We start from the raw sequence: 22,705 nt of genomic DNA on the forward strand, positions 1-22,705 counted from the left end.
ATTTATCTATTTATTAATTGTTATTTATTATTATTTAGCTGTGGCAGTTAATGTCCACAGCAACTTAAGTTTGTAGCTGTCTGTTGCTGCCTCTACTGTCTCGTTGTTTTTGTGACAATGACAAATAAAGTACTTTGAACTTGATCTTCAGTTTTGGCCTATTCTATCTATGTTTGACTGTGACTACACAAAGACACCCTTCATTGTTGGCCATTTTTGTGGCTCTGGAAAACCAAACAGTGTTTTTGAGAATCTGAAAGCCTTTGTGGATGACCTCTGGCAACAGAATTGTGAGAATCCATGATTTGTAAGTGGGCCTTTATTTCTTGATATCTTCAGTTGGAATGTTAGGAAAGCCACATTAGCCTTTACAACAAGTGGTCGAAAGGCTTTCTGAGGTACCTGGTACTTTGGTTCAACTACCAAGTGTGCAGCCTGTTCTTCTAGGCCAGGGGTTTTCAACTGGTTTTGTCCCAGGGACCACTATTCTGACTAGATGTGCCTGCGCGCGCGTGCGTGCGTGTTTGTAACTGCTGCCGCCACGCCGACTCCCCCCGCATACATATTCTGCCTATAACACTTAAACATGTGCAATGATCTGCCTGTAGCACTTGTCAGTGTAATTTCTTCGCTGAATATGGGTCTCTACATCAGTATATTTCAGGCGATGCAACTTGGCTATTCAGACTATTTAGATTGACATATTTTTCTTATTTTAGATTTTTTTTTCACGTTATTCAAGAGTAGGCTAATCTGGAAATGTATTGAAATATCAAAGCGAATTTATAGAAATAAAAAAGTCAATGGTGATCATAGGCTCATGTCGCGGACCCCCTACAATGCCGTCGTGAACCACCAGGGGGCCGCGGACCCCCGGTTGAAAACCCCTGTTCTAGGCCTTCCCCAAGACGGTCTACTGCCTCCTCTGTTTCAGTCTTGCACAGCAGTACAGGAAGGTTGTCACAAAATATTTTTGCATTTCCACAAAGTAGGGGGACAGCTGCGTAGCAATAGGACATGGAATTGCGCTGGTACAAAATACCGTGAAACACCCCCCTTCTTACATTCTCCTCCAATTTCTTATCATATAGTATAACGGTGCTAAAAACTTGCTACAGCAAAACATTTCACAATAACGATGTGTCTAATGACTTCACACCATGATGAGGTGTTTAATATAATATTGTCAGTTTCATCGTCCAAACCAACTCACTTTAAAATGTGACACAGAAAATCTTATTTTTCATCCACAAAAGCAGCAGTCCCCTGGTTATAGTCCAGCATGCATGAAAACTCTAACATCACCAAGATGAAGTAGCCTACTTCAGTGGGAGAAATCCAAAATTCCTCCTAACTGTTCTGCAGGACTGATCAGCTGATCAGCATTGGGAAAAAATCTGTCCATCGTATGATGGGCTCCAAGCAACATATTGTCTGTTAAATTACTTTAAATCTGAGGTGCTGCTCAGTGATTTGAGAACGCGCTTAGTGAGACCAGTTGTGTGCGTATGTCTTCTTTCTTCGGGTATGTCGAAGGTCACAGGATGACTGAATTAAAAGGGCATTATTGCAGTCATAAACTCCGTGTTTTACTGAAGTTACAGATCGGCTTGTGGCATGCCCCCTTCATACTCTCCGCCCCAATGTTTTTTTTTTCGAAGTTAGCGCTTCATTTACACAAAAAATAGGCTGTCGCTCATATCCGGCTCTGCGATTCGCTTTAAGTACACAACAAACCCGGAAAAGGCAGTAAGTCTGCTGGCTACACTCCTCTAGTAGCTTAAAAGCTTCATATATAGTGATACAGCACATACGGTGCAGATCCCAACATGTAAAACTACTTTACAAAGCCACTTTGGAAGATATGGGTTCGAACGTGTGAATCAGAACAGATCTAGATATTAACCGGTAAGTAAGCTCTGCTTTTGAAGGCTGCTACGTTTTTAGTCTGCCCCGACATTTATGGTTTGCGAGGTGTGGCAGATCGAGCGGTCTGTGCTCCATGAAGTAGTATAAACTTTTCAACGCTACACAGCATTGCATGTTTTTAATGGTTGGGCATTATTAGTACGAAATTGGGTAGGGAAGGGCAGTTTGTTTGTCAGGAGTTTGAGGTACCCATCGTGGTCACCGTTTTAACAATATGTTGTCACGTCACAGCTTAATATAACATCCATTTTTTTCCTCTCAATACATGAGCTATTTTTTCTTTCAGTTTTTGCTTTGAGTAGAGGCCATATGAAAGGCATGGTTGGTGCCTGAAAAGCCGATATAGTTTTCATCACTACAGCGTTAAAGACAATACTGATGAGCTTGGTTAATGACACCAATGTGGGTTACCTGTGGTTGTTTTTTAAAGCTCGCGCCTTTAGTATGAAGAACAACTAGGCCTACTCAAAATTTTGTAGGAACTTCGTTAGACAGAAGCCCTGTCTCATCGGACACGCCAGATATTGAATGTTTACGTGCATCAACTGTGACAGTGGGCAACTTTTAAATGCAAAAGGTAACGGACACTGTTTTGGCAGATCTAGGAGATGCCGTATTTGGACAGACAGGATCGGATCTGTGGTTTTCTAGACATAGAAGAGAATGAAAACAGTGACAAATTCTACCGCCGATACTTGATCTTGGATACAAGCAGCAACTTCCTCTACTGGTACATGGACAATCCGCAGGTAATCAAACACTTGCATCTTCCAAGGCTTAGTTTACCTGGCAAGATGAACATAAGCTTGACACCCCATCTGTCATTAAAAGCATGACGGCCACAGACCCATAATTATGTCATGCAACTCTATAGCCCTGTGTCACCTCTCTACGAACCCATGTACCTAGTGGAAGTTTGAGGTGCAGCAGGCATTCCACACGTCATTTGGTGGAAACAAATCTCCATATTGCCGAATAGTCAGTTCACTTATCTGCTAATGCTTTTGGACTTGCTGATTACAGAACTTACCCAAGGGAGCAGAATGTGTGGGGAGTGTAAGACTGACCTACATCTCCAAGGTAATCATTCTTTCTTGGCGATTGACAGATGTTTCTGTACACTCTGCTATCTGTGTAACTGTATATCTTATCTTCCTGGTTTTAGGTCAGTGAAGCAGCAACCAAACAGAAACCTAAAGCTGAGTTCTGCTTTGGTGAGCGCTTCTTATATGTATCTGTACACGTTTATACTACACTAAGTTTACCCTTCTTTCATTTTCAAAATTGTACAACCTGTATTTTATGTAGTAATCAACGCACTGTCCAGACGTTACTTTTTACAAGCAAATGACGCAGTGGATCTGAAGGAATGGGTTATTGCTCTCAATAGGGCCACCAAGATCACGGTGAGTAAGAAAGCTCCCCAGACAAACACAACACACTCAAACACTACATACTCAAACACTACATACTGCCTTCTCTATCTCACTTCCTCACTTTCTTCACCTAGGGAATTGATCCAACGGACTTCTTGTTTTTAACAACATATGGTGTGGATGTATGACTCTCTTTCTGTTTTTATTTAAATTCATGTGTAGGGGAGTGTAACTCTAACGCAGTGGTGTCCAGCCCTTTTTGAGATTGCACCTTCCTGACAGCATTTATTTGAAACTACACTAGCCCAACTTACTGTATGTGCACCTTCCTACCGTACACGATTTACATTAGATTAATGAATGAGGTATTCTTAATGATTGAGTGTCTCAGTGTTACAGCTGGATGCAGTATGAATCCCTTGACATCATTAATGGACGTATTATCATTACAGTAGACACGTTGTTGAATAATGTTCAATGCTGTATGCAGCTCTTCCAGAGGTTTTACTACCTAGGTGTCAGTGCAAACCTGGCCATCCATCCACCCATCTATCTCCACTGCAAGATGCTGTTGCAGCCTGTCCACTTCATCACTTCCTCCCCTGACATCTGCCTGCTGTGGCCCAGTCCTGCATTAACACCTACTGTATATTCTACTGACCATTGAACACACTAATACACACTCTACACTCATGAGTGCCATCATTGACATGGTTAGAACCTTATGAGAACAGGAAGCCCCCTATATTGTCAATGCTAGGCTACTGTCCTCCATATATGTCATCGAGTAATTCTGTATTTATGCATGGATGTGCTAATATCTTCGACTGATGTATGTATGAATGATGTGCTAATGCAGTGATTCTCTATGATTCTCTCCCCTTCATACCTGTCATCCTATTCTATGTGTGTGTGTCCCCCCCCCCCCCCGTCCCCCCCCCCGTCTGAGCTGGGTTCTGCTCAAGGTTCCCTCCTGTTAAAAGGGAGGTTCTCCGTGCCATCGTCACCTGTGCGTTCTGCTCAAGGTTCCCTCCTGTTAAAGGGGAGGTGTTCTGTGCCATGGTCACCTGTGCGTTTGCTCGTGGGGGTTCAGGCCTTGGGCTCTAGAAAGCGCCTTGATTGAATATAAATTCTTAATGGCACTATATAAATCAAAATGAACTGAATTTTTTTTCTCAGGTTCCCAAGGTAATCACAGCATCCCAGAGTTCCGATGTCACCACGGCAGCAGGCAAGGGCCCGTCCGCAGCCCCACAGGCCTACAAGGCTGAGATTGTTGGAGGCGTAGTGGTGCACACTCCCATTACACAGGTGTGAAATATCTGGGGGTTTAGGGAGGGGAGAGGAACGTGTTGTGTATGTGTCAGTGTGGCATGAATTCAAATGTCTCCCTATGCACATGGGTGTGGGGATGTGACGTGTTTAGTGTGTGAAAGGGTTCTCAACATGCGTCTCTACTCCATACTCCACAGGTGTGGGAGAGTCAGACTTGAGAAAGTACTGTGGTAGCAATAATCTGATGTACCAAAGATATAAACTGTTTAATTTGATTTGTAACGCATTCATATAAACATGTACATTGATTTTTCTGTATTCCAGTGCATATTTTGCTTCAGTTAATTTGTATTAAAAATGGTGTGTGTGCTTCTATGCTTTTCAAGTGTAAATGTTTTGTGTGGATGTGCCTGTGTATGCATGCCTGTGTGGATATGTGCGTCTGCTGTAGAATGAGAGTGATGGTGGGAGCAGCGATCGCTCGGGGGGTGAAGGTGCTTCGTCTGTGCGTCTGAGGAGGCTGCAGAACTCCCGGCCCAACATTGTGAGATGTGGCTACTGCGTCAAACAAGGGAATGTGGTATGTTCATGTATGGTGGAGTATGGGCTGACCTCACACGCCTTCACATAATCTACACTTGGGGGTAACGGTCGTGAGTGACTCGTATCAGCAGTGTGGATGTACGTGTACACTAAAGCGGACATTCTTCACTGTTACAGAGGAAGAGCTGGAAGAGAAGATTCTTCATCCTAGATGATCAGGCGGTGAGCTACTTTAAACACGATACGGTGAGGTTCTTATGAGACACACATGGATCCATTTTATTAAGCACCATATTTGAATATAAACAGGAAGAAATAAAAATCACAAAATTGCTCTCTTTGTCTGTCTGTCACTATTGTTTGTTTTTCAAAGGATAAAGAGCCCCTGCGAAGCATCCGCTTGCTGGACATCACCAAGGTTCATGAATGTCTGGTCAAATCTGGGTGAAGAATGCTAAATCTGTAGCGAGGAGTACTCTGACCATATACATTTTATATACATGAATATGAATATTAATAGTCACAAACTTCTTGCATAGACAGACAGATATACATCGATATGTTAACATACACAAATACAACGATGACTACAGCTACAGTCACAGACATTCACTCACTCACTCACTCAACCAGTAAAATGCTGCCAACTGATCTGAACACCTGCTCTTATTTTTCTTCTTCTTTTTTTTTCCACCATGTTGTGCAACGGCAGGGAGCTGCTGATGCGAGACAACCTCTTTGAGATCATCACCACCGCCAGGACCTTTTACATCCAGGTCTGTTGGCTGCCCAGCCCATTGTCTGACTAACTACACCATAGACTGTAGCCAGATGTGTGTCCAGAAGATGCACATTTCTATCGCATGGAGCCATTTAGCGTGTATGTGTTCCAGTGCAGAAAAGGCATGCGTTCAGTCAATCATGGTACCGCCATGTTGCAGGGTTCTTGTGCAGGTTAGGAGAAACTGGAAAAGAATGGAATTGGGAAAACCCCGTATGTCAAGACCCTGGAAATGTTTTTGGCAAATACACATAATGCTGTCAAAGCAGCAGACACATGTTAGACCAAGACTTAATATAATGTAACCAACAAAAACTATTGGCCCTTCTCAGCCTTCCGTAATTCCAACACAGATTTGTGTTGCCAGAAATGATCTAGAAACTACTTAGCATCTAATTCATGAAACCTTTGGCTCAAAATGAGAAGTGTGCAGAATTGATGAATTTGTTTCCATTGTGAGGGAATATCCATGACCTCATCATTCTCTTGCTTAAATATACGCAACAATTGTCCCTCATACACATGTCAATCAAATAAAAAAAACACACCAGTGTGGTATTACCACTAGGCCAAGTCAAGAGGAAAGTGATCCAGATGTTAGCGTGAAGAAAACATGGGTGTGAGATAAGTACAAAAGATAAGTACCTGTGGTTGGAGTGTCTATGTGCTCTGTAGTATCAAGTCATTTTCTCAAGTGATTTAGGCTCTACCTAAAAGAGTGTGCATGCTTAAATGCTCTTCAAGTCAAGCATGCAGCCAGTAAGAACTTTTATAGATCAACGGACTCTGAAACCCAAATGAACATCCTCCCACCCCCACCACAGTCCAGAACACAAACATGCCAGAAAGATGCTTTAGCACTGAGGGAGACCTTCTCTAATCTCATTTCAAAAGCCTCAGTAAACACCACTCTCTCGCTCTCTCTCTCTCTCTCTCTCATGTCTACAGACAGACACTCCTGAAGATATGCATGGATGGATCAAAGATATTGGAGTGAAAATTCAAGATTTCAGAGGTCCATCGAAGGTAAGAAAGCCCTTCTGACTGTTGTTCCACCAAACCCCATCCCTTCCACAGTACTGCTCCAGCCCTAAGCGCAAGAGATTCCCCACACACCATGCTTGGCCACCTCTCCTCCCACCTCTCCTCCTACCTCTCCTCCTCCTACCTCTCCCACCTCTCCTCCTACCTCTCCTAACTGTAGGGTGTACTAAAGAGCCCCCCCCCCTCCCCCCACACCATTCCTAACTGTAGGGTGTACTAAAGAGGACCCCCCCCCCGCCCCCCACACCATTCCTAACTGTAGGGTGTACTAAAGAGGCCCCCCCCCCCGCCCCCCACACCATTCCTAATTGTAGGGTGTACTAAAGAGGACCCCCCCCCCCGCCCCCCCGGTTATGCCCCGGTATCTGTGAAATGTATTAAGATAATCCTGATTGTTAATTGAGGTGCACATAGTCAAACTGCACACAGTGCACAATGAGTCTCTTCTCCCTTGTCTGTTCTCTCCCTCAGGAATCCCTTTTTCCACGCTCCACCTCCCAATACCGTCACAGCACCCGCTCTAGCCAGGCTCCTCAGGTTGTGGCACGGAGCAAACCATCCCTGGTCAAGACCTGTTCGGTCACGTCGTCTTGGCAACCTTGGACGCCTGTGCCTGCATGTCAGGAGCTGAGCAAGGGAAAGGAGGAGTCCGGAAAAGACGGAGAGAAAGAAAGAGACAGCCCGTTCGCCTCTTTGCCCTCTCTCCTCACCGAGCCCTCGGATGCCAAGCCCCGGCAACGGCACTGCTCCCAGCCACAGCCGGCGTCCAGCAGGGACTTTCCTTTCCACATGGACACCGGTGCACGTAGCACCGACGTCTAGCTCTTCCCCTTATGCTTTGTCTTTCTCCCATTCAGCAGATTTTAAATATGAACTCGTCACACATACGCCCCACACATTTAGCGCTTGCTAACGTCCATAGGAATGAGTCTCAGTATTGGCTCTGCAGCTTGTTCTCTCCTCAAAATGACCCAGGAGAGTGTCTGCCCAGTTAGGGCATCTCATCAGATGGCACAGTGGCCTCGGTGGGCATAGCGCCTGCATACCCCCTCACCTGCATTCGCACATAGATACTAACACATACATATTTGTAGGCCCTACTGTAACACATCATTTATGCTTAAGTTAGAGGAGTGCTTTTAGTGATCCGGACTTTCTATGACAAACCAACTGACTGAGGAGAAAGACATCAGAGCATATGAGAGGTATTATGAAGGTACAAGTGACCATTCTCCTCAATAATGTGACTACGTCATTCTAGATGGTTGAATAATATTTAATTAATAATATGTTGTTTCAAAGGTCAGGTACTTGGATAAGAGAATGTGAAGGAGCTTGCGTTGACAATCCTAATTAACCCAAAAATGTGTGTCTGTCTGAAATGTGTGTTAGGCTTTGTTTTAGTATTCTTTTATTTGTGTTTATTTTGTTACAGTGGCTTGGATTGTTGTTACAGTCTTTTGGATTGTTGATAAAATTGTCATTCCATAACTCATATTTAAAAATGAATGTTATTCAGTTTAACCTCAATAATTGTCAGTATGAGTTCTCTTTCTATTGCTGATACATAATACATTGAGAACAGAGATTGACTCATTTTAGAAATAATTTTATTTGCCAGCAAATATTTGCCTTTGAAATGCTTTTAATGACCAAAATAATTGTTTGCACATGAAATAATGCTTAAATTGTACAAAAGTACGTGAATTGTAGCTCAAACTGTTTGTGGTACGATTGGAAAAAAATAACATTTCAATAAATGGCCATTTGCACTCATTTTGGTTTTCAGTGAATACACAACAGCGCCCTCTCATGGAGGAACCTTGAATTCCCAACATGGTGTAAAATTCCAGGCTTGCAGATCTTGGGCAGTGAAAAAATTCTAGATTCATTGAGAATGTATTGTCCTTTTATACAGACAAGGTTTGTCTTCTTTAGGAACACAATCATAATTAATAATTTATGGCAATAATAAGAATTACCTTGAACAACCTTGAATTTGTTGCCAATATAGATAATAATATCCCATGGAGCAATTTTAATGGGAACTGCATTTATATGACAAAGTGTGCAGCTCTTTGTGAGGTTTATGCTGCATTTAAAGCCTATTGACTTCAGCTGATCCAAAAAAAAAATGGACAAGACCTTCAAGTAGAGCCTTTTCCATTACTTACAAGTGGGCTGCTCATACAATGCGCAAGAATATAAGGCTGAAAATGGTTCAGTGAAGAGCTTGTGTGTCTCTCTGCTGCATTGCAGACCCATTTGGTAGGCATACTAATATTAACTCCAGGAGCTCATTAACTAGCACATTCTTTCATGGCAATGTGATGCTATTTATACACAGAATACAGTGGTAATGGTAGGCCGCATTCGGTTGTGGGCAGACAAAAGGGAACTCTCAATGCATGGAAGCCAATGATGGCTTCTCCATTGTGCACTGAAGGTCATAACTACTGCTGAAGACCTCTCATAACTGCCCTTGAATACTACTCAGAACTACTGCTGTATACCTCTCATAACTGCCCTTGAGAGGGACTTCTTCCAGTCATACGCCATGAACCACACACAGTTCACTGTGTACTCTCACATCACTGAATCAATGAATAGAAGGGTACCTGCATCACCATGGCAGGGTTCTCAACAATGGGGGCATGTCCAAATATATGTCAACATGAATACAGGTAGGATGCGGCTGCACTCCACTCTTGACCAAAACGCACATCAAAATACGAATGGACTTGAATAGAAGCATTACGACTCCGGGATCGGTGGTGCATCTGCTGTGATGCCTATAACAAGAGAAATACCTTCCTCACGTTAGAGCATAGAGGGCGTGTATCCAGGTTTTGGAATGTTGTGCTGCCGTGGGAACCAGCAGTCATAATTCCAGGCCAATTTGGAGCAGAATGGAATGCTGAGTACCATGGAATTTAGTGATCAATGGAGATTCCAGCAAGACTTTCTTAAACTGTCTTACAGTTTCAAGTTCAAAGTTTATTTGTCATTGTCACAAAAACAACGAGACAGTAGAGGCAGCAACAGACAGCTAAAAATTTTAATTGCTGTGGACATTAACTGCCACAGCTAAATAATAATAAATAACAATCAATGAATAGATAAATAAATATCCCTGAGTAAATTAAAAAAAGAAATATATACATTGAGGTGCATCAATAGTTGCAGGGTGGAGTGTTAAGAGTGCAGTCTATGAGGGCGGGCCGGGCCGGGCCGGGGGGGAGGTGGGTTGGTTTTGGGTGAGCTGTTGAGAAACCTTATTGCACGAGGGTAAAAGCTCTTTGCCATTCTGAAGGTGCGCGCTTTTGTTGATCTGAACCTTTTCCCTGACGGGAGTAGCGGGAACAGATGATGGGCAGGGTGGGAAGGGTCCGTGAGGATGCGATTTGAACGCTGCAGGCATCGGGAGGAGATGGAATAGATGTCGGGCAGCTCTGCTCCGATGATCCTGCCTGCTGTTTTAATCAGCCTCTGGATGGCTGCCTGCTCCGCCTATGTGCAGCTGGAGAACCATACGTTCAGGCAGTATGTCAGCACACTCTCTATAGCGCAGCGGTAGAAGTTGCTCAGTAGTCTCTGAGGAAGGTGTTCTTTCCTCAACTTCCGGAGGTAGAAGAGGCGTTGCTGGGCTTTCCCCAAGACGGAAGCTGTGTTGTTTTCCCAGGACAACTCCTCCGTCAGCGTTAGACCCAGAAACTTAAAAGAGGTGACTCGCTCAACCTCTTCCCCGTTGATGTAGAGTGGGAGATGGTGATTGTGCTGAGCAGACTTCCGGAAGTCAATGATCATCTCTTTTGTTTTCTTTAAGTTGAGACTAAGGTTGTGCTCAGAACACCAGGCTGCCAGGTTTCCCACTTCTTGCCTGTAGGCAGCCTCATTGTTGTTGGAGATGAGGCCAAGTACTGTTGTGTCATCTGCAAATTTAAAGATGTAGTTGGATGGGCAGGAGGGAGTACAGTCATGGGTGTAGAGAGTGTATAATAGTGGGCTGAGCACGCAACCTTGTGGGGCGCCAGTGCTGATGGTCAAATTCGAAGAGTGGTGCTTCACCAGTTGTACTATCTGTGTGCGATTGGTCAGGAAGTCCAATACCCAGTTACACAGTGTAGCACTGAGGTTTAAGTCCTGAAGTTTGGAGATGAGTTTGCCTGGAAGGATCGTATTGAAGCAGAACTGTAGTCTATAAATAGAATACGGATGTAAGTGTTCTTTAGCTCCAGGTGCTCCAGTGCAGTGTGAAGCAGCAGGGCTACTGCATCCTCTGTAGATCTGTTCGCTTTGTAGGCAAATTGGTGTTGGTCAAAGGAAGCTGGTGTGATGCCTCTTATGTGTTTCATGACCAGCCTTTCCAAACATTTAGCAGGTCTTACAGTTTATGTCCATAACTGATATTCCTTTATTAACTGGTACTCACGACACCGGAATGTCTAAAAAGTCAACTTGGATTTCAACGGATTTGTGATGTTTCACAGTGGGATCTTGTTTTCATTACTAAATCAAACTTGGAGCAAGTCAGCTTAAAGGACAAGTCACAAATCTGCTGTAACAAGACAGACCTAAAGAAACAGTACACAGTCCAACTACAGTCCATCTGAATGGAGAAATGAAAAACTCATGTAAAGGAGAATATAGATCGTTTTTATGATAGAAATAAAAAAAAGGGGAAGAAACACACAAACACTTTTTAATTGAAATTAATTTAATAAAAATATGAACTAGCTGTGTTTCAGTAGTCTATAAATCTTGTCTCCAGCTTGGCACAGCCCTGAAGGTGAAAATGGGAAGAAAAAAAACAAACGTTTACAATCTATGCAATCCATGCTGTCATTACCATTATCAAACATCTCATCTCTGACATGCAAAAACGACGGGATCGATTATTCCAGTCAGTTGTTCATAGTAGCCTATAATACCTGTGGAATGTCTGATAGACAGGTCCTCCTCCCTCTGGTCCGATGTTTTTGGTGCGCTCCTCCCATCCTTTAGTGGGTTTACAGAGCCGAGCTTGGTCTCTGGTGACGTGCGCTTCAACCTGAATCATTCAGAATTGACCATTACTGTTCATGGTTCAATGGACCAAACTATTCATCTCTCAGGTGGAGACACTCTAATACCCAAGTGAGAGTCTGTCTAATATCTACAATATTTTAAAAAATCCAAAAATGGATTTCATATTTGGAGGCCAGGCTGCGACACTGTGTACGTACTCTATCGTGTTTCTACCTTTGCCATTGGAGTCTATGGCAACCCCTAGAGCCGTATGGTAACAAGTTTTGATATTTGGCACTCTAATTGGGGACAGCCTGCGCCTCAAGCGCTCTAGCGCCACCAACGGGTTAAAGTTGGAGGTGCATATAGACACCTAACTTTTGAACCATATGCCCGATTTGGAAAAATGAGGTACAGTTGGATTCTTTCGATCAGACAGGGTTCAAATCATGATGGATTTTTCCTGCCATATTGGATTTTATGATATTCAATCAGTGTTCTCCTTCCTTGTTCTAGCCTTTGCCTCAAGCATCCTTTCACATGGATTTGATTATTTGGCTTCAAAACTGAATGTGCTTTTCTCTGCTTCAAAAAGGTGTGTGTGTGTCCACCTCTACATATGTCTTGCCTACCAGTGCCCTAACCAGAAACCCTTTGCAGTTTACTGGAGTTGGAGAGGGAGGGGTGCTATTGTCAAGGAGATAGTCAATAGGCTTAGTCTAGGATTTCTGAACCTCCTCCATTTGATTACAAGGCCACTTGGTCTATTGGTCAGTGTTCTTGGGCTCATTGTTGTGCTTGTACTATCTACCATATTTATCCCATTAGTCAGACATTCAACTAGTTTTTCACTTTTCTCATCAAGCCAAATGTGACAGTTCTCCTTTAACTACTTCATATAAGTCGGTCATATCTCAGGACATCTCCCCATATAATATGCTGCTTATAATATGCTCCCGTGTATAATATGCTGCTTTTAAGCCAATATATATACACCCGATTGACATACGTATGAATTTATCTACTTGCTTCAGATTCTCTTTGCTTCTCTTTCTTTACGTCCAGATGGGTCCCCCCATTTTTGTGCTGAGTTCTGCTCAAGGTTTCCTGTTAGATGGGAGTTTTTGCTTGGAGGAACTCTGGGCTTAAGGCGGTGTTTTAGGACAGGGTAACAATGTGAACTTATTGAGGGATTGAGTCTCTCTGGTGACAAACGTATGGCAATACCTTTTCTTTAATCTTAGCAAGCCTCTTCTGCCTCTCCACGAACTCCTCCTCTTTCTGTTGTTTCTCCAACAGCTTTGTTTCAAGCTTGTGCAGATCCTTCAAAGATGATCGAAGTTTGTTTCAATGGAATTCTACCCATAGAATAGACCCATATATGACTATAATCATAACCAACTTGTTTGAATGAAAAACCACACCCAGAGCTAATTTCACCATACATTTTAGGATCATTTTATCATCTACTTAAATGTAATAGTAATTATAGTTTGTTTGAGCTACACTATTAGCAAACCTTGTGTCACATTCACACAAATACAGAAATCCCAGAAACAGCTGTAACAACCACAGATATGAGAATGGCCATTAGATACATATGTAGGCCATTACCCATAGTAAAGTATCAGTATAAAAATGTGAGTTTATCTGACACTCAAAGTGCTTGAGAGCAACACTTCAGTTGATGAAAATTAAAAAGGCTGGGATTTGTTCACTTCTTAAAACTGAAATAACAAGCAAACCATATGGAAAAATGTTGGATTCAACATTGGACATTCATTAGTACATAAGTACATTCTAAACACCACATTACTGAGATGAAACAGAATGCTAGTGTGGAAAGCACTCCATCAAACACTGACTTCATACATGCAAACACCTGCTCCTCTAAGTTTGTGCAACCATGTGGTCTACCTGGTCCTCACCCTTTCCTGAAAGTGCTGGATGAGTTGGGCCGCAGCTCTCCTCCTCTCCTCCATTTCTGCTCGTTCCTGCGCCTCCTTCTCCACCAAGCGTTGTTTCTCCTGCTCCTTCTTCTGTTGGACACAAGCTTTCACAGCCAGCTGAGCCTCCTGTTGTCTCCTGCGCTCCTCCTGGGCCATCCTCTTACGGCGCACCTCCTCCTTCAGGCACTGCTCCTTCTCTTGCTCTTGTTGGAGCTGCCGCTGGCTCCTCCATGCCTCAATCCTAACGGCCGCCTCCCTCTTCTCCTCGTCTGCCCGAAGGCGGCACTCCTGTGCCACCTCCTCCCTCTTCCTCCTCTCTGCATCCATCAGCTCTTCTCTCTGCTGCAAACTCTCCCCTTTCCCCTGCTCTCTTTCTGTCCTCCACCTGTGGATGGCCTGACAAACAAGATGGATTCCATTAATATACTTTACTGAAAAAGGTTTTCAAAACCCCTTTAATGGATTGCTTGACAACCAATATGCAGCAATGCATATCAGCCATACAATACATACACCAGGTGCTTATATACGCTTCTACTGCCGAGGATACTGTAGTATGTACACTACCGTTCAAAAGTTTGGGGTCACTTAGAAATTTCCTTATTTTTCAAAGAAAAGCACTGTTTTTTTTCAATGAAGATAACATTAAATGAATCAGAAATACACTCTAATCATTGTTAATGTGGTAAATGCATATATATCAGCCATACAATACATACACCAGGTGCTTATCTCGCTTCTACTACAGAGGATATACTGTAGTATGTATATAGTAGGATATACTACTACACAGGATCTCCAGTTACAGATCCACCATTGCATTAGGACTCCACCATTCATGTTTCCATCAGTGTTTCTGCTCCTCCTGTAATGTCTGTCACTGATCTAACAATCGCTAGGCTACGTTGTCTGAAGCTAACTGTTTAATTCAACTGTATTTACAGACTCAGGGTCCAGATAAAAAGACGACACATTACATACGATGAATAGCATCGTAATGACTGTCCACACTGATGTTTCCAAAAAAAGGAGGAAAACCTTGCGTCACTTACTGTGTCGTTCAGACCACAACTCAGCTCGACGAACTACTGAAACTGCAAGCTGTATTTTATCAAACAGCAAATTAAAAATGTTTTCGCTAGAAGCTTTTCCAACCAGCAACAGTGTAATTCCATCATCATTTGGTTTGCGGCCAGCTAACTATTGTTTCTATTCCTGGCCATGACCTAGTAATAGAATGTCTACATTGATCAATCTCATCAAACGATCTTGGGACATATTTTGTTTCCAGAGCCTATCATAGAGTACCTGTTTTTTCCTCTCTTGCAGGTCTTGGACCTTAAGGTACCATGCTTCATGTTGGCGCACCTCCTCTTGGGTCCGGGCTGGCAGGTAGGCCATGGCCTCTCTGCTGCAGGACGGCCTTCCACCATACTTGGTCAATACCTGGAGAAAGCTCTGATGGTCGTACTGATCCCAGCCACCATACTGACCCCCTGTCAGCTGAAGAAAGGTATCCAGGGCTCTCACTTCAGGGGGAACACCATCACGCTGGAGGTGGGTAACATGCGCCTTGCCTAATGAAGCAGCATGTACCACAGAGTCTGATTTGTCAAGCAGAGGCCAGGTCTCCATCTTCTTCTCGAAGGCAGAGAGTTCCTGCCAGCAGACCCTCTCCTCTTTCAGAAGCTCCTCAAAGCTGCGGGGAAACAGGCAAATCACAAAAACTGTGCTGATTGCTTAGGTCAATTAATATGAATTTAGAATTGGCAGAAAACATGTTGCTGACAGAAAACTGCACAACACTCTCTCAGGTATGAAGTTTGATCAGTATTGCAAACCTCTGATGCTGGTCTTCTTTAAAAGTGCTGATCGAGGTTTCAACCTCAGTCATAATCTCTTGTAGTTTCTCAATCACTGAAAACGAAGAACAGACACACAACCTATAAGCTTCTACATCCTCTTTATCCATTTTCTTTATCTTTACTTATTTCACTGATTAGATTGTTTTTAATATTTTCCTATAGGTTCTAATATAGGTATACAACAGTGAGATCCGGTCAAACAATGTATTCATTTCTGATTGGAAAAGAGTCAATCCATGAGTGGAGATATCCCAGCACAACCCCACTCAGACTCAGCATTTTATATACTTTAACAGTTGAATTGTATGATGTCAACAGCATTCCATTCATCCAGAGTGAAAGCGTAATGGCAGGCAGCGATTGGCAGGAGGAATGTCCAAGTGAAAGTGTAACGTAAAAACATGTATACGTAGGCAGGGATGGACAGTATTTCTGACATGTGTTTTTAAAATATGTATTTGAAATACAAAAAAGCATTTTGTAATTTGTATGTGATGGGCCTTACAAAAATGGTTATGCATTTCGTATAAAAATACATGAAATACTCTCCCCAAAATTGTATACATGATGATGTCACATAGGGGTGGGCAATCTTCCCAAAATATCATATCAGGATCTTTTCTAACACATATCATGATCCACGAGCTGAAGTGTTGGGACTCAACCCAGCCTATGGCCTTATGTATTTGCACCATTTAAAACCCAATATTGCATTAAAGACACTGTGTTAAAGCACCTGAGGCACAGGCTTCATCCTCCTGTCTGCTAAACCTAGTCCACACATATGAAATTAAAGGATTCTGGTGGGATGTCCAAGTTTGAATTTGATCCAAATCTTACCCTATCATTATCCTAGTGGTTATTTTGCCGGTAAACCCAGCAACCCCTGTCCCCTAAATGTATCCATCCTTGGAAAAAAGTTGAGTGAAGCTATATTAAAGCAACATTATGTAGAAACTTTACCGTAAAATAACAGCCTCAAAATAATTTTGGTGGCTTGGTTGGTTGGACTTGTAATACGGAGAATGGTGTCTGTGCCAGTGCCACAGCACGCCTGGCATTGCACTATGTAACTTTGGTGGAGAGGGCGCATCACCTCTCGCAAGAACTATGTGATGCTTTACGGCACCACGGAACACAACAACACTTCTTCTGCTAGCTATAAGAAAAAGCTATCTGTGTGGAAATCATGGCAGAGTAAACGAAGTAACCCAGGTAGACATTGTCTGAGGAGAGAGTAAAATAGAGAGTAACCGAGCAAGAGACCGAACAAGAGTCAGTCTCGGAGAGTCAGGCTCGGTTGGTGATAGCTAAAAGAGACAAAAGGATACAAGGCAGATGCCGATCTGGCCTTTTTTCTGCTGGGCTAGTCAGTAATAACTTATTAGTGTTGTGCTTGCTTGATGTTTGGCTGTGAGGAAAGTTGTCAACTTGCTAGTCTTGTAATATTACTCTACATTGTCAGTTGACATGCTTCTTTGGCTTCTGCCATTGTCTTTGCCGGTTCCATATCCTTCAGCTTGTCAATAAATACACATGTACCACTGTCCATTAGGGGGTCTCGAAGCGCGATTTGTATTTATGACAGTGATGTAGTGAGTTACACTCGGCAACTTTAGGTGGAGCTCAGTAGCAAAAAATACCAATTCTCACATAATGGGGCTTTAAGCCTATGGCTGTGGGGATATCCTTTACCCACCCCACTCTTACTCGTGTCATACTGCTTAATCATGTTATTTCTGGTGGCATTTGATTTAATCTCTTATGTCAAGTTGTTTAAGCCAATTGTCTTGCTTTTGCTGAAGGTGCTTGGAGACCATTAAGACAAAAGGCCGATACAAAATTGACTTCAGTTGAAAATACTGTTCCCATGTATTTAGAGAATCTGAACTTACATTCAGTGGAGGGCTTCACATCAGTTAGTTGTCCCTGGAATCGGGCAACTCCGTGTCGCAATTTCACAAGCTGTTGCTGCACTCTCAACCCTATGTAATTTCAAAATGCGATTAAAGATTGATATGATTCTTGTTGGGATCATATCACATAGTGCCAATCACGAACTTACTTTCATTGTTGAGGTCGTGGTTTAATCTTTGATCCAGCTCCTTAACAACCGAAAAAAAATCTCCGAAGCCATTCTTCCAGTGGATTTTTAGCCATGTCTCTTTCTCATTCTTCTCAACCCTGAAATAGTCCTGGTTATGTTATCATCCCAACACAGCACAAAATGGGATTTAGGCTATTAATACTATCATCAAGAAGCACATAGCCTATTCTTAATATTTAACAAACAAATAATGGGACTTACAGCTTTTTCAGATTTTCGACTTTTCGGAAAAAATCTATCTTCTTGTTATCTCCGTGAGAAGTTATGTCGAAACCATCCCAATTCTGTTTCACAGGAGCGTTCATGATGGTGTTTAACGGATAGAACTGTAAATTAAAATGTTAAACATGCACAGGTAACATGTATGCAACACGTGTTTAACGTATTCAGTGTAGACCATTCATTAAAAAACACGCTGGCTAGGCTACATATGCTGAGTGAATTTGGAATTTGGCAAGCTAACGATGGGATATTCAAATGGATGGGGGCAACGTTTAAACAAATAGCGTAACACTGACAGCGCAATTAAAGTGACCGTTTACCAAATGTATCAGTTGTATAGAAACTGATAGCACATTTTGTTGAAACTACGAAGTTATGAAGATGTGTATTGTTGACTTTACCTGTCTGTTGGAAACAGTGTCCGTTGTCAAGGAGGACATGTTTATTCAATTTCTTTTTTTGTCCAGCAGGGGATGCAGAGAGGAAGTGTTGGTGCCCAATCCGTTATGCACATGCGCGTGCTACGCACAACGTATTCCTGCCGGATTTGTACCACGCATGTGTGTTGAAACGCTTGATCGAAGATTTTGGCCGAGCAAGATACTTGACCATGGACATATATAGATGTTGTATATCTATATATGTACTTGACGATACACTTCCTGGAACCCAGATTGCGAGGGGTGGGGTGGGGTCATAAACAGCCTCCTATATGCCGACCAGAGGAAGCCACTTCTATGCTCCATATATGTCTACTTGTAGAAACCCTCAGCCCACATGTACCCATCCCCACCATAGTGTCATACACTTATTCTACCCCATACTCTATGCCAGCATTTTCCTGCAATGTATATAATTACCACCATCGACTTGTTTTTCTGTTCCTAATCTATTTACCCTTGTGATAGTATTAGTAATACCCATTAAGCTGTTTTGTATGTATCATGTTTATACCATATGATGTTCGTATGTATTAAATAAATTTGCTGTGTACATTTACCACTTGTTTCCCCTTCCCTTCTGCCCCCCCCCCATTTTGCCACCCGCAGTTCTATTTTGTAATGATGTTATGCCATTTGATGTTATGGCTAAGTGGGCTGTAGATAGGAGCACCCGACACCCAAGGGCACCAACCACTGGGGGCACTAATGCATCTGAGCTTAATGTATATACAGTATATTCATTAACGCATCTGAGCTTAATGTATATACAGTATATCAGTATATTCACTAACGCATCTGAGCTTAATGTATATACAGTATATTCATTAATGCATCTGAGCTTAATGTATATACAGTATATTCATTAACGCATCTGAGCTTAATGTATATACAGTATATTGATACAAAAAGAAACATTGACTATATCAGATTGTTTGAACCAGGCAGTACATTGGGTATAAAAGATAGTTATCTCCCTGTTTACCTGTAAGGTTGTTTTAATTGTATTACAGTGGAACGAAGGGCCCTCCTGAGAGGGCAAAGTCATAAGGGGCAAACTGATTTTGTTGATTTTGTCAGCAACACTTCAATGCACCAACCAAACTGTCAGTACTACAAGAAGGATTTTCAAAACTACCACCTAAACCTCAACATGAAAAGACACCAACTTAGCCGTAAACACTTAAAGTGTGGTCACCCTGGGACACCACATGGTGCTAAACTGGGCCCGCTACAACGGAAGCTGATGCCACTGGGTTGGCTGTAAAAAATAAAACATTTAGACATATCCTGTGTTTTTATTGTGACTATTCGGTATTGTTGCTGCTCAATGTTCCACCAGAATTGTTCAAAGTTTTTTAAGAATAATTGTATCATCTTTATTGTAAAGGAGAGCCGTCCCTGTCTGTAACAGCTTAGGGGGCATACTGAAATTCAAACCCATAGCTAAAGGAGAAAGAAAATCCACTGTACTCAACAATTACAAAATCCAAACAAACTAGAACCCCTATGGCCCTGAACAGACAGCTAGGCTAGCCTACACCATAGTAGTAAGGAAGCCTATTAAACCATGCCTGATGCAAAATTGAGAAGAATGTAGGCTACTGACTGAATGAAAGAGTGCGTGAGTTGAGAAACACATAAATGTCTGATAAATCTTTCATAACACTTTTCCATGCCCGACAACCAAAAACAAACCTAAGAAACATAAGTAGTTAGGTGGGGCTGAAAAACAAGATTATTAGGCCTTCGCAGGTAGAGAACACTGATTCCTTATTGGATTCTTGCTGTTGTAACTGAATGTTGTTGAAGTTTCGGGTCACATTTACTTTTGGACATTAAACTAAATTTAAACATTGTATATTTAAATATATGTAGTGGTTTCCTTTCTTCTTAGTGCTGGCTAAACCACTGTATCCTCACTCTGTCTTACATACACTTTACTATACTTTACTAAGCTCCCTCTCAAATACACACACGCACAGGGTTCTGTTGATGTTCAGCTCACTGGCCCCAAAGAAGAAACCTGAGCCATTGCCATCTTCACGTTCTCAGCGGCTCACACCAGCCTGTAGCAAGTGATCTCTGCAGAGGCAAGGGGAGTTTCTCTGGAACACGAGGGGTCATGGGTGAACTGGGGACAGCTGTGAAAAATGATCATGCTGAGCACCAAAGGAGGATTCTTGTACACCGCCTGCTACGGTCACACAAGTAAACAAAAAGGTAAACAAAAGGTCGAAACATGTCTACATGATCACAACCACAGTTTCTCCTTTGCTTTACACGCATGGGCTACAATTAATGTGAGGGAAACATGCAATTATATGCCTATAGAAGACAAAAGAAGGATAACAAGCCATTTTATTACTAGAGCTTCCACACAATAGCCCTTGACATGAAGGATTTTACAGTCTTGAGGAGCTTTTAAAAATTATGACATGCTTGAGGTATTATTTACTTGACTATCAGGTTACATCCAGTTTTTCACAATTGCTGAAACACGTGGAACAGGAAATGGATATCTATTTAACGTTCCTTGTCACCCTAACTTGATTTTGGACATCTGTCCCCATAACATCAAGCATGAGGAATATTGTATATCTGGAAGAAAATGTCCCAAAACAGAAGTGTGTTACAAACACTTGAGTTTGACACAGATTTTTCAGAGGGATGAGAAAGTGCAAACATATGACAAAGCACGCACATACACATGTACAGCATGTTTCAGCCATTCTTAGGTCTTCCTGGTATTCCAAAGGCTGGGAGCATATAAACTAAAAGCTGCCTCTCCATGTCTCTTTGTCCTGGCCTTTGGAACTGTTAAGAGTTCACTGCCAGAAGACCTCAGGGATCTACTGGGTGTGTACCTTGAGATCATGTCTGACATATATTCAGGTGCAGGACTATGGAGTAATTTATAGACTTGTAAAAGAATCTTGAAATCTATTCTGAAACTAAGTAACCAGTGCAATGACTTTAAGACTGGTGTGATGTGCGCCCTCCCTCTTGTTTTGGTGAGGACTCGTGCTGCTGCATTCTGTATTATTTGTAATTGACTAATGGCTCATTTAGGTAGACCAGACAAGAGCCAGTTGCAGTAGCCTAGCCTGCTCGTGATAAAAGCGTGCAGCCTGAGAAACGTTTGCACCTTAGCAATGTTTCTTAAGTGATACAAATATGTTTTAATTATATTGTTGATACAGGTTTAAAAATTTAGATCTGCGTCAAATATGACACCTAGGTTTCTGGTTTGTGTTAAGTGCTAGTGTTTCTAAATGTGCAGATAGTTTCTCTCTTTCTGCTTTTTCACCAATGATGAATACCTCTGGTTTACCTTGGTTGAGCTGGAGAAAGTTCTGTGACATCCATACATTTAATCAGCAATGCAATTCACCAAGCAATCAATAGAGCTGCAATTGTTGGGTGTTACAGAAATATAGAGCTGGGTGTCATCTGCATAGCTATGGTAATTGCTGTCGTGCCTCCGAATGACACTACCAAGGGGTAACATGTATAGACTTAAAAGTAAGGAACCTAAAATGGACCTTTGTGGGAGCAGGTCATACAAAGGTCATACAAATGTTTTTTGATCTGTGGTCTCCAAGGGCGACAAAGTATTCCCGGCCAGTCAGATAGGTCCTAAACCAGTTTAGGACTGGACCAGCAAGACTGACCCAATTTTCAAGTCTTTTAATAAGGATATCATGATCTACAATGTCAAAAGCTGCGCTCAGATCCAGAAGGGCAAGGACAGGTAGCTTTTTAGAATCAGCATTCATTTTGAGGTCATTTACATCCTTGATTAACGACGTTTCTGTGCTGTGATGGGAATGAAAGCCAGATTGGAAAGTCTCAAATATATATCTTAAATACTTACAAAGGGGAGGTTGGAGATTGGTCTAAAATTGTTAAGGACCGAAGAGTTTAAAATACTTTTCTTCAGGAGGGGTCTCACCAGGGCAGTTTTAAGTCCTGATGGGAAAATACCTGTAAGCAGGGAACAGTTTACAATGGCTAGAATGTCCTTAGACACAGAGTTAAAGATGGTCTTGAAAAACGTGGTGCGAATAGGATCGAGAGGGCATGTAGACAGCTTCAATTGTGACACTACTTTGCTCAGCATTTCTGTATCAGCCAGTGCAAAAGAGCTCATACTGTTACAGCATG

The 22,705-nt window shown here is 42.3% G+C and overlaps 2 protein-coding genes across 4 annotated transcripts; one reads left to right on the forward strand and one right to left on the reverse strand.

The window, feature by feature from the left end:
* The first annotated feature begins 1,709 nt into the window (after positions 1–1,709).
* Positions 1,710–8,724, forward strand: plekha2 (pleckstrin homology domain containing A2). The gene is made up of 12 exons (XM_012835933.3): positions 1,710–1,908; positions 2,529–2,678; positions 2,953–3,009; positions 3,095–3,143; positions 3,238–3,335; positions 4,485–4,616; positions 5,032–5,160; positions 5,301–5,369; positions 5,497–5,567; positions 5,836–5,899; positions 6,853–6,930; positions 7,420–8,724. Exons 2-12 carry the CDS (start codon positions 2,538–2,540, stop codon positions 7,768–7,770), a joined length of 1,239 nt encoding a protein of 412 aa, XP_012691387.2. The 5' UTR covers positions 1,710–1,908; positions 2,529–2,537; the 3' UTR covers positions 7,771–8,724.
* Positions 8,725–11,647: 2,923 nt separating this feature from the next.
* Positions 11,648–18,611, reverse strand: LOC105907569 (coiled-coil domain-containing protein 112). Of its 3 annotated transcripts, none has more exons than XM_031570076.1 (10): positions 18,500–18,611; positions 18,078–18,202; positions 17,835–17,953; positions 17,665–17,754; positions 15,746–15,821; positions 15,213–15,603; positions 13,884–14,300; positions 13,183–13,278; positions 11,880–11,998; positions 11,648–11,731 (listed from the first exon to the last, which is right to left on the reverse strand). In XM_031570076.1, the coding sequence occupies exons 1-10, from the start codon at positions 18,536–18,538 to the stop codon at positions 11,701–11,703; spliced, it is 1,503 nt and encodes a 500-aa protein (XP_031425936.1). In that variant the 5' UTR covers positions 18,539–18,611; the 3' UTR covers positions 11,648–11,700. The 3 variants fall into 3 exon arrangements, with proteins under 3 accessions (XP_031425936.1, XP_031425937.1, XP_031425938.1); XM_031570077.2 differs by having other exon boundaries at positions 18,078–18,160; positions 18,500–18,600; XM_031570078.1 differs by lacking the exon at positions 17,665–17,754.
* Between the last annotated feature and the right edge of the window lie 4,094 nt (positions 18,612–22,705).

The sequence above is a fragment of the Clupea harengus genome, chromosome 7 (assembly GCF_900700415.2).
Source record: "Clupea harengus chromosome 7, Ch_v2.0.2, whole genome shotgun sequence".
Classification (NCBI taxonomy): domain Eukaryota; kingdom Metazoa; phylum Chordata; class Actinopteri; order Clupeiformes; family Clupeidae; genus Clupea; species Clupea harengus.

Coding starts and splice junctions, on each gene's coding strand:
- LOC105907569 (XM_031570076.1), bottom strand. CDS start 18,538: ATGTCCTCCTTGACAACGGACACTGTTTCCAACAGACAG. Junction 14,301..15,212: donor TGCAAGAGAGGAAAAAACAG/GTACTCTATGAT, acceptor CTTGTTTGTCAG/GCCATCCACAGGTGGAGGAC. Junction 11,999..13,182: donor TTGCTAAGATTAAAGAAAAG/GTATTGCCATAC, acceptor TGAATGATTCAG/GTTGAAGCGCACGTCACCAG.
- plekha2 (XM_012835933.3), top strand. CDS start 2,538: ATGCCGTATTTGGACAGACAGGATCGGATCTGTGGTTTTCTAGACATA. Junction 5,568..5,835: donor GAATGTCTGGTCAAATCTGG/GTGAAGAATGCT, acceptor GTGCAACGGCAG/GGAGCTGCTGATGCGAGACA. Junction 6,931..7,419: donor ATTTCAGAGGTCCATCGAAG/GTAAGAAAGCCC, acceptor TCTCTCCCTCAG/GAATCCCTTTTTCCACGCTC.